Source organism: Bombina bombina, chromosome 7 (genome assembly GCF_027579735.1).
Source record: "Bombina bombina isolate aBomBom1 chromosome 7, aBomBom1.pri, whole genome shotgun sequence".
Taxonomy (NCBI): domain Eukaryota; kingdom Metazoa; phylum Chordata; class Amphibia; order Anura; family Bombinatoridae; genus Bombina; species Bombina bombina.
This window is the reverse complement of record NC_069505.1, coordinates 201,711,171-201,723,591: the sequence shown is the minus strand read 5'-3', so window position 1 is coordinate 201,723,591 and position 12,421 is coordinate 201,711,171. Positions and strand designations below refer to the sequence as shown.

Below are 12,421 nucleotides of genomic sequence, written 5' to 3'. Positions count from 1 at the left end.
TAATTTCTCACAGCAACTCACATTTGGTCAGGAGTTTCTTAGATAATGAAGTTAATATTTAAACCAGAGAAATACATTTAAAGGAATTATTAAACCCTGAATTTAAAAAAACTACATATTATGCAGTACTATGCAGGGTTACATTAACTTGAAGCTAGAATTACGTTTCCCTGCATAAAATGAAGCAATGCAGCCCTACCTATCCATTTATACACAATAGTGAGTACCAATTTTCGCTACTTAAGCAGATGTGAAATGTAGGCCCAGTTCTCGAAAGTCCAGTTATTGGCCTAGCTTCATAGGGCTTGAGTCTCAGAAACTCGCCGGTATGAATAGAAATATTAAGCTTATTTTATTGAGCAATATTTTGTAATGTAAGTGCCTTTTCTTTCCATAAATAATAGAAGTGAACACCCCTCATTGAGATACACAGTTCCCAAGGATAAAATGAGAGATGTGCATTCAAGCTTTTGCTAACTTGTTGAGTAGTCTGATTACCTAAATAGCCTAAAATGTTATTGGATGAACGAAAGAACAACAAATAATTGCTTGATAATGTTGATTTGCTCATTCGTTTGTGATGAATATCTGACATTCATTTTATTATGCTCACTATAGAAGTCTATTACATAAGTGAGCAAATATCCAAATGGGACTCCAACCAAGAGGAGATGCAGTATAAAGTTAAAATTTAACAAAAAGTAAAAAGCACAAAACAATGCCCAGCAACACACGGTGCTAACAGAACAATCCTACATGTTACGTGGCGTAATGCACATTGTCATCCCTGCATACTGCATCTCCTCTTCCTTGGAGCTCCATTTGGATATTTGCTTCTTCTAGTTTGAATTAGAGCCATTGTACTGACTTGGCTTCCAGTGATGCTGATTGGTTTTCAAGTCATGTGACTAATTACACACTTTCAGAGGACGCAGAAGAAGAGGGATCTGTGTTGGAGGAGATCAGGTGTAATGCTGCACAATCAAGCCTGTCCCATGAGAGGGTGCAACTTGACCATTAACAGATTTACTACAACTCCAAAATGACAAGTTTGCTTTTACTTATGAAACCTTTTAGGCAAGTTACTTTATTTTGCATGGGGTGTGGGGTGGGATACCCAAGTATCTAACAGAAGTGGTGGTTATTATACTGCAAATTCCTGACAACGTTTTCCCATTTAAATACAGGTTACTCCTATTGAACTCCTATATCTACTGTGTATGCGATTATCATTGTTAAAGGGATACTCCAGCAAAAATTTGAATGCACACTGGTGAATTTCCATTTTGAATAAAGGCATTTTTTTTAATATAGATGTATTAGCAAAAATGCTTTGGGGCCTATCTATCAAGCTCTGAATGGTCTTCAGACTCGCCAGAAACAGCAGTTATGAAGCAGCGGTCACAAAGACCGCTGCTCCATAACCTGTCCGCCTGCTCTGAGCAGGCGGACAAACATTGCCAGAAAATCAACCCGATCGAGTATGATCGGGTTGATTGACACCCCCTGCTGGCGGCCGATTGGCCCCGAGTCTGCAGGGGGCGGCATTACACCAGCAGCTCTTGTGAGCTGCTGGTGCAATGCTGAATATGGAGAGAGCGTATTGCTCTCCGTATTCAGCGAGGTATGGCGGACCTGATCCACACTGTCGGATCAGGTCCGCCAGACTTTGATAAATAGAGGCCTTTGAGTCAAATATAAAGCTGTTTCAAGAGTGTACTTAAGTATGCTCTGTGCAACAGCATTTTAAACACAGCACATGCTCAGATAGCCTAAGGTGCATCTGGTTATTTGCATCATTGCTGATATGATACCAGCCCCAATGGCCCCCTGAGCAGCTGCATTTTTTAAAATGCTGGAGCACAGAGAATATCTAGCTATGCTTCACATGCACGTGCAGAGAAAAATGCTAACACTAAAACAGTGACATACACATACACACACACAACTTTTACTAGAAGCATTTTGCCAATATATGTACAGTATATTGTAAATATGTTTATATCTAAATATGAAATATGAAAAATAAAATATTGATAAAAGTATAATTTTTTTTATGTATTTATGTTGTTTTTGGTGCAATTTTTTATTAGCCCTAACCCTTTACATGAGGTCTTCAGTCACGCTAACCTGACGCGCATTCATTTTGACTGCGCTCAATCACAAGAATTTACTTTCAACTTGTAGTACACACACAGAAATATTCTGATATCGCTTGCGTGCAAACTTAAGCGTACCACTTGTTATCTTTCCCTAAATTTTTAAAAGAAAATTGATATTTTTTTAATAACAATACCTGAGAATGTCTCAGATATAAGTGAAATATACAAGTTGATTATTATCCTTTTCTATGGCATCTCCATATTTGAGAAGATCTACCTAGATGGACAACCAAATCTGCCAAGAATGTCAGGTTAGACACCAGATTGTATTTGTGTGTATCTATGTTATGTAATATGGCATAATAGGTTTTCTGACTCACAGGTAGTAAGAAGTTGATTGACCAGGGGGATATAGCGGTACTGCTCCGCCGCAGTGCTATGGGCTGCCAGGACGGAAGCTGCTTTTGGCCCAAATCCAAAACAGGCATGGTTTTGGTACCATACATACTGTCAACTGACTACAGTAAGTTAACAAATGCATTACTGTTTATGTTTACTTATTAACTTAAATGGACATGATTCCCAAATGTTAAAACACTTGAAAATGATGAAGCATAGCTATAAAAAAATAACTAGAAAATATCATCTGAGCACCTCAAAATTTCCTCAGTAGTCACATGCCATTTTAAAGGGACTTTAAGCAGCCAATCAGTATGCTATTCCTAGGACTTGTGCAGGCTCAGTCATTTTATTTCATTCTTTAGTTTAAGGAAGTTTACTTTGAAATATTGTGATAACAGTGAAATCTCATGAGATCACAGTAATGCAAAGTGTGAACTCAACACTGATAAAGCTGATTGGCTGCTGTTTTTTTTTTTTCTTCAACGTGCAGCTGACAGTAGTTGACAAATAACTATTCACAGAGCACTTACTATTGTGGAGTGAATACATTACAGTTCAAGTGGTATTTTCTTGTCAGCGTTTTGCAGTTATGCTGCATCCCAAACCCTAATGGAGACAAAATCCCCAAGGGTCATTGCACAAAAAACTAGAAATCTGGAAGTGCTCAAATAGGAGCAGACAGAGCTTAATGTCCTGCTCTATGGAATGGGCTAGAGGTCCACATCTGGATGTCTCCATTACTCTAAATGAGACTGAGAGGCCGAATTATCAAGCCGTCAACTATGCTGCATTCGCCAGGCACCAATACGCTTGCCTAACATCGCCTAACATCATGGCCGCGGACCTGAATACGCTCTCCTTATTTATAAAAAAATCTGTAAAAAAGCCGCACACCAAGTACAGGGCGATGAGCAGCAGACTGTTGTTAACTAACAGTCATCAATCTCGCTGTTATTCGGCTTTTTACCAACTTTATTTATACCCTGTAACTAAACGCCGCCACTAAACTAAAATGTTTAACCCCTATCCCGCCACTCCCGGAGCCCACCGCAACTCTAATAAAGTTATTAACCCCTATCTCTCCACTCCCGGAGCCCACTGCAACTCTAATAAAGTTATTAACCCCTATCCCTCCGCTCCCAGAGCCCACCGCAACTCTAATAAAGTTATTAACCCCTATCCCTCCGCTCCGGGAGCCCACCGCAACTCTAATAAAGTTATTAACCCCTATCCTGCTGCTCCCGGACCCCTCCGCAACTAAATAAATGTTTTAACCCCTAAACCCCTGGCCTCCCACATCACTACCACTTACTAAATCTATTAACCCCTAATCCACCAGCCACCCACATCACCATAAACTAAATTAAGCTATTAACCCCTAAACCTAACAATCCGCTAACTTTACATTAAATATTAACTCATCCCTATCTTATAATAAATTTAAACTTACCTTTAGAATTAAAATAAACTATATTAAACTACTAATTAACCTACCCTAACTATTATCCTACAATTACATTAAACTATATTAAACTATTAATTAATTAACCTACCCTAACTATTATACTAAAATTACATTAAACTATAATTAACTATTCATTAACCTACCCTTACTACTATACTAAAATTACAGTAAACTACAAATTAAATTAACTATATTACATATTTAAAAATCTAACCCTACTCAAATTATTTAAATCTACTAATAAAATTACTAATTTACAAAAAAATAACAACTAACTTACACAAAATAAAAAATAAATTATCATTTTTTTTAAACTAATTACACCTAATCTAATAGCTCTATCAAAATGAAAAAGCCCCCCCCCCCCCAAAAAAAAAGAACCCCTGGCCTACAATAAACTATCAATGGCCCTTAAAAGGGCCTTTTGCTGGGCATTGCCCCAAAGAAATCAGCTCTTTTACCTGTAAAATAAAATACAAACACCCCCCCCAACAGTTAAACCCACCACCCACACAACCAAACCCCCCAAATAAAAACCTATCTAAAAAACATAAGCTCCCCATTGCCCTGAAAAAGGCATTTGTATGGGCATTGGCCTTAAAAGGGCATTTAGCCCTTTTTCAGCCCAAAGTCCCTATCCTAAAATTAAAACCCACCCAATTAGAGTTGCCCACCGCAACTCTAATAAAGTTATTAACCCCTATCCCTCCGCTCTGGGAGCCCACCGCAACTCTAATAAAGTTATTAACCCCTATCCTGCTGCTCCCGGACCCCTCCGCAACTAAATAAATGTTTTAACCCCTAAACCCCTGGCCTCCCACATCACTACCACTTACTAAATCTATTAACCCCTAATCCACCAGCCCCCCACATCACCATAAACTAAATTAAGCTATTAACCCCTAAACCTAACAATCCGCTAACTTTACATTAAATATTAACTCATCCCTATCTTATAATAAATTTAAACTTACCTTTAGAATTAAAATAAACTATATTAAACTACTAATTAACCTACCCTAACTATTATCCTACAATTACATTAAACTATATTAAACTATTAATTAATTAACCTACCCTAACTATTATACTAAAATTACATTAAACTATAATTAACTATTCATTAACCTACCCTTACTACTATACTAAAATTACAGTAAACTACAAATTAAATTAACTATATTACATATTTAAAAATCTAACCCTACTCAAATTATTTAAATCTACTATTAAAATTACTAATTTACAAAAAAATAACAACTAACTTACACAAAATAAAAAATAAATTATCATTTTTTTTAAACTAATTACACCTAATCTAATAGCTCTATCAAAATAAAAAAGCCCCCCCCCCCCAAAAAAAAAGAACCCCTGGCCTACAATAAACTATCAATGGCCCTTAAAAGGGCCTTTTGCTGAGCATTGCCCCAAAGAAATCAGCTCTTTTACCTGTAAAATAAAATACAAACACCCCCCCCCCCCAACAGTTAAACCCACCACCCACACAACCAAACCCCCCAAATAAAAACCTATCTAAAAAACCTAAGCTCCCCATTGCCCTGAAAAAGGCATTTGTATGGGCATTGGCCTTAAAAGGGCATTTAGCCCTTTTTCAGCCCAAAGTCCCTATCCTAAAATTAAAACCCACCCAATAAACCCTTAAAAACACCTAACACTAACCCCCGAAGATCCACTTACAGTTTTCGAAGACTGGACATCCATCCTCATCCAAGCGGCAGAAGTCATCAGCAAAGCCGGCAGAAGTCTTCATCCAAGCGGGCAGAAGTCTTCATCCAAGCCGGCAGAAGTCTTCATCCAGACGGCATCTTCTATCTTCATCCATCCGGCGCGGAGCAGCTCCATCTTCAAGACATCCAGCGCGGAGCATCCTCTTCTTCCGACGTCTCTTGATGGCGTCTCTTACATTCCGATTGGCTGATAGAATTCTATCAGCCAATTGGAAATAAAGGGGAACAAATCCTATTGGCTGTTGAAATCAGCCAATATGATTGCGCTTTCATCCTATTGGCTTATCCAATCAGCCAATAGGATTGAGCTTGCATTCTATTGGCTATTCCAATCAGCCAATAGAATGCAAGCTCAATCCTATTGGCTGATTGGATCAGCCAGTAGGATGAAAGCTCAATCCTATTGGCTGATTGCAACAGCCAATAGGATTTTTTCCCCTTTAATTCCGATTGGCAGATAGAATTCTATCAGCCAATCGGAATGTAAGAGACGCCATCTTGGATGATGTCATTTAAAGGAAAGTTCATTCTTCAAGAGACATCAGAAGAAGAGGATGCTCTGCGCCGGATGTCTTGAATATGGAGCCACTCCGCGCCGGATGGATGAAGATAGAAGATGCCGTCTGGATGAAGACTTCGGCCCGCTTGGATGAAGACTTCTACCAGCTTCAGTGAGGACTTCTGCCGCTTGGATAAGGATGGATGTCCAGTCTTCGAAAACTGTAAGTGGATCTTCAGGGTTTAGTGTTAGGTTTTTTTAAGGGTTTATTGGGTGGGTTTTAATTTTAGATTAGGGACTTTGGGCTGAAAAAGAGCTAAATGCCCTTTTAAGGGCAATGCCCATACAAATGCCCTTTTCAGGGCAATGGGGAGCTTAGGTTTTTTAGATAGGTTTTTATTTGTGGGGTTTGGTTGTGTGGGTGGTGGGTTTTACTGTTGGGGGGGGTGTTTGTATTTGTTTTTTAACAGGTAAAAGAGCTGATTTATTTGGGGCAATGCCCAGCAAAAGGCCCTTTTAAGGGCCATTGGTAGTTTATTGTAGGCTAGGGTTTTTTTTTATTTTGGGGGGGCTTTTTTATTTTGATAGGGCTATTAGATTAGGTGTAATTAGTTTAAATATTTGATAATTTATTTTTTATTTTGTGTAACTTACGGCTAGATTTAGAGTTTTGTCGGTAAAGACCCGCGTAGCTAATGCTACTTTTTTTCTCAACGCACCCTTCCAATAATGCTGGTATTTAGAGTTGTCTGACGGGCTGTGTTAGGCTCAAAAAAGGGTGCGTTGAGCCTAACTTAGCTCCACTTCAACCCTCAATACCAGCGTTGCTTACGGTAGCGGTAAGCTGGGAAAACGTGCTCATGCACAATATCCCCATAGGAAACAATGGGGCTGAGCTGGCTGAAAAAAAAAACCTAACACCTGCAAAAAAGCAGCGTTCAGCTCCTAACGCAGCCCCATTTTTTCTTATGGGGAAACACTCTCTAAGTCTGCACCTAACACCCTAACATGAACCCCAAGTCTAAACACCCCTAACCTTACACTTATTAACCCCTAATCTGCCGCCCCTGCTATCGCTGACCCCTGTATATTATAATTAACCCCTAATCTTCCGCTCCGGACACTGCCGCAACCTACATTATCCCTATGAACCCCTAATCTGCTGCCCCTAACACCGCCGACCCCTATATTATATTTATTAACCCCTAATCTGCCCCCCCAACGTCACCGCTACCTTACTTACACTTATTAACCCCTAATCTGCCGACCGGACCTCGCCGCCACTATAATAAATGTATTAACCCCTAAACCGCCGCACTCCCGCCTCGCAAACACTAGAATAAATAGTATTAACCCCTAATCTGCCCTCCCTAACATCGCCGCCACCTACCTACAATTATTCACCCCTAATCTGCCGACCTGACCTTGCCGCTACTATAATAAATGTATTAACCCCTAAAGCTAAGTCTAACCCTAACCCTAACACCCCCCTAAATTAAATATAATTTTAATCTAACAAAATAAATTAACTCTTATTAACTAAAGTCTTCCTATTTAAAACTAAATACTTACCTGTAAAATAAACCCTAACATAGCTACAATATAACGAATAATTATATTGTAGCTATTTTAGGATTTATATTTATTTGACAGGCAACTTTGTATTTATTTTAACTAGGTACAATAGCTATTAAATAGGTATTAACTATTTAATAGCTACCTAGTTAAAAGAATTACAAAATTACCTGTAAAATAAATCCTAACCTAAGTTACAATTAGACCTAACACTACACTTTCATTAAATTAATTAAATAAATTAACTACCAATAACAACAATTAAATACAATTAAATAAACTAAATTAAATTACAAAAAAAACAAACACTAAATTACAGAAAATAACAAAAGATTACAAGAATTTTAAACTAATTACACGTAATCTAAGCCCCCTGATAAAATAAAAAATCAAAATAATAAAAGTCCCTACCCTATTCTACATTACAAAGTAATCAGCTCTTTTATCAGCCCTTAAAAGGGCTTTTTGCGGGGCATGCCCCAAAGTAATCAGCTCTTTTGCCTGTAAAAACAAATACAACCCCCCCAACATTAAAACCCACCACCCACATACCCCTACTCTAACCCACCAAAATCCCCCTTAAATTATTCAATATATTAGGGTTTGTTAGGGTTTATTTTACAGGTAAGTATTTAGTTTTAAATAGGAAGACTTGGGGGGGCAGATTAGGGGTTAATAAATATTATGTAGGTGTCGGCGATGTTGGGGGCAGCAGATTAGAGGTTCATAGGGATAATGTAGGTGGCGGCAATGTGCGGTCGGCAGATTAGGGGTTAAAAATATTTATTATAGTGGCGGCGATGTGGGGGGGGCCTCGGTTTAGGGGTTCATAGGTAGTTTATGGGTGTTAGTGTACTTTAGAGCACTGTAGTTAAGAGCTTTATATACCAGCATTAGCCCATAAAGCTCTTAACTACAGCCTTTCCATGGGCGGTAGGAATCTTGTCGGTAGAGGGTCTACCGCTCACTTCAGCCAAGACTCTAAATACCAGCGTTAGGAAGATCCCATTGAAAAGATAGGATACGCAATTGGTGTAAGGGGATCTGCGGTATGGAAAAGTCGCGGCTTGAAAGTGAGCGTTAGACCCTTTCCTGCCTGACTCTAAATACCAGCGGGCGGCCAAAAGCAGCGTAAGGACCCCTTAACGCCGCTTTTGACGGCTAATGCAGAACTCTAAATCTAGGCGTTTGTGTTTTTTATTTTGTGTAACTTAGTGTTTTTTATTTTGTGTAACTTAGTTGTTATTTTTTTGTAACTTAGTAATTCTTTATAGTAGATTTAAATAACTTGAGTAGGGTTAGGTTTTTAAATATGTAATATAGTTAATTTAATTGTTAGTTTAATGTAGTTTTAGTATAATAGTTAGGGTAGGTTAATTAGTAGTTTAATATAGTTTAATTTAATTCTAAAGGTAAGTTTTAATTTATTATAAGATAGGGATGAGTTAATATGTAATGTAAAGTTAGCAGGTTGTTAGGTTTAGGGGTTAATAGCTTAATTTAGTTTATGGCGATGTGGGGGCTGGCGGTTTAGGGGTTAATAGGTTTAGTAAGTGGTTGTGATGTGGGAGGCCAGGGGTTTAGGGGTTAATACATTTATTTAGTTGTGGCGGGGTCCGGGAGCGGCAGGATAGAGGTTAATATATTGATTTCGGTTGCGGCGGGGTCCGGGAGCGGAGGGATAGGGGTTAATATATTTATTTAGGTTGCGGTGGACTCTGGGAGTGGCAGGATAGGGGCTAATAACTTTATTTAGCTTGCGGCGATGTCGGGGGCAGCAGATTAGGGGTGTTTAGACTCGGGACTTATGTAAGGGTGTTAGGTGTAAATGTTACTGGTTTTCTAGCATAGAAATCAATGGGATATCGGGTAGCAGCGAACATAAGCTTTCACTGCTTTCAGACTCCCATTGATTCCTATGGCATTCGCAGCCTCCAGGGTGGCGGATTGAAAACAAGGTACGCTGAGCCGGAATAGTGGCGAGCGTACCTGTTAGAAATTTGTTAACTAGCAAAAGTTGTCAGATAGTGCCATTGTAGAGACACCTGTATCACAGTGCCTGAGTATCACAGTGCCATTTTTTGTATTCGGAGCATCTGTAATGACGTAAGAATCGATCTGTGTCGGATTGAGACTGGCAAATCGTATGTTACGTCACAAATCTCAACTTTTGCCGGTCTGTAGGCTTTGATAAATGGGTCGAATCAGGCTTGCCACAATTACGCTGTGGAATTCCAGCGCATTTGTGGTTGACGGCTTGATAAATATCCCTCTGAATCTCCATCTCCAATGGTCATTTAAATACAAAAAAAACTGGTAAAGTGGAAACAGATAGAGCTTAATATCTTGCTATGTTGGATAGTGCCCACTAAAGTAATATCTTGTTTTAGCCTACTTGTGCCTTTGACAAAAGTTAATATTTCTTCAATGTATCAGTCTGATCCAATGCACAAGGCCAGTCCAGTCCCAAAATACAGGATTATACTATTTTAAACACCATGTTTGAAACTGACCCATTCCACAATAGTAATTAACCCTAACTGACCCATCTCAAATTAATCATTAATTTTAATTAACACACCTGTCCTACAACAATTGACTAATACCAACCTGGACTCATTAACTGATAGTTTCCTCACTAAACTATTCCACCATCAGATTTATCCCTAACCACTTAAACCCCACTGCAACCCTCTCCCAAGCACATAACAAACCACCTTTTTATATAGTTGTTTAGAACTAAGTCAGAGTTTCCATAATCTCAATAATCTCAATATTTTATACTTTACATTAGGGGGGCGAATTACCAAGGGCCAAATGGCCCTGAATACCCGTTTCCGGACGAGCCTTCAGGCTCACCAGAAACAGGAGTTAAGAAGCAGCGTTCTTAAGACTGCTGCTCCTTAACTCGTCCACCGCCTCTGAGGCGGCGGACAGCAATCAGCCCGATCTAATAGGATCAGGTTGATTGACATCCCCTGCTAGCGGCCGATTGCAGGGGGTGGCATTACACAAGCAGTTCACCAAAACTGCTTATGCAATGTTAAATGCTGACAGCGTATACTGTTGGCATTAAGCAATGTCGGGCGGACATGATTCGCTATGGCGAATCATGTCTACCTGCCATTTGATAATTCAGTCCCCTAGTCTCAATCATGAGTATCACAGTGCAATTTTTATGTATTATTTTATGTATTATAGTAAATTAAATTATACAGAGTGTATATATATATATATATATATATATATATATATATACTGTATATATATATATAATCTGTATATGTGATTCCCTGACCACATATTGATGCTCCGCAGCTGCAGCAGAAACCGAGGTCATCTTTTCTGCAATGCTGGAATACACCACATTGACATGCATTCATTTTGTTCAAAGGCAAGCAGAGATAGACTATATCCACATTCGATCTATTGATGGGTAAGTAACTCACAGTTGGGAGCCTGGTTAAAGATCACATATGATGACTGTTCAAATTATCCATAGTAAACAAGGTTATGATCTTTGAATTATAGATTTCATGAAGAGCACCTTATATGCTGACCAAGGGAAATAGTATATTAGCTACACTATCGTAATTTAAAATGCAGTAGTCATTGGTAGTAAGAGACATGTGTGTTTGTAGGATTTGTCTTTAATTGCCCTTGCTCAGTATGTTCTTACCCCAAGAGAGAGAATGAAATACTGCTTATTGGTTCAAATTAGTATACATATAAGCATATACAATGCAGAATAATAGTTCTTTGAATAAAGAAGGGGTTAAAACCTTACAGCATGATTAAGGTTCAACAGGTGTCTCTACATGCACCAGTTGCTAAATAATTAAGATGAATGATGTTGTAGGCTTACTGAATTTGTTTATTTTAAGCAGACTATAGAGAAAAATGTAACACTACTGCAGAATAGGCTGTGTCTTTTTATTTAGATGCTGGTCATATCTGGGCAAGGTTGGTGGCCCTCAAGATGTGTCCTTGCTGAAGACTGGCTGTGTATCCAATGGTATTGTGCAGCATGAGTTGAATCATGTGCTTGGCTTTGTCCATGAGCACACAAGAAGTGATCGTGACAGCTATGTGGACATTGATTGGGCACATATCTCCAAAGGTAACACATATTCCTGGCTTCAAAAACTAGACTTTTCATATGCCTCAACTTCATATTGTCATGTGTGTCATGTGTTCATCTCTATCACTCCACAGAGACAGCTATTGTTAAGGTCACCAACGACCTACTTACAGCTAAATCAAAAGGCCACTTCTCCCTGCTTATCCTCCTTGATCTGTCCGCAGCCTTTGACACTGTCGACCACCCTCTTTTGCTCCAAACCCTCAAATCCTTTGGCATCTGTGACACAGCCCTTTCATGGCTCTCTTCCTACCTGTCAAACTGTACCTTCAGTGTAGCCTTCTCTGGGGCCTCCTCTGCCCCATCACCACTTTCTGTCGGAGTACCGCAAGGCTCTGTCCTCGGTCCCCTTCTCTTCTCAATCTATACGTCATCACTAGATTCCCTAATTAAGTCCCACGGTTTCCAATATCATTTGTATGCCGATGACACCCAAATCTACTTCTCTACACCAGACCTATCTCCTTCCTTGCTAACCCGTGTCACTAA

At 39.1% G+C, this 12,421-nt stretch overlaps 1 protein-coding gene across 1 annotated transcript in view; it reads left to right on the top strand.

Moving 5' to 3' along the window:
- Nucleotides 1-12,421, top strand: part of LOC128636299 (astacin-like metalloendopeptidase) — a 107,641-nt gene that overhangs the window by 17,699 nt on the left and 77,521 nt on the right. Inside the window, exons 4-6 of the mRNA XM_053689330.1 lie at nt 2,485-2,625; nt 11,110-11,227; nt 11,733-11,911. Coding sequence (XP_053545305.1) covers nt 2,485-2,625; nt 11,110-11,227; nt 11,733-11,911 — 438 coding nt within the window. The remainder of the gene's footprint in view (nt 1-2,484; nt 2,626-11,109; nt 11,228-11,732; nt 11,912-12,421) is intronic.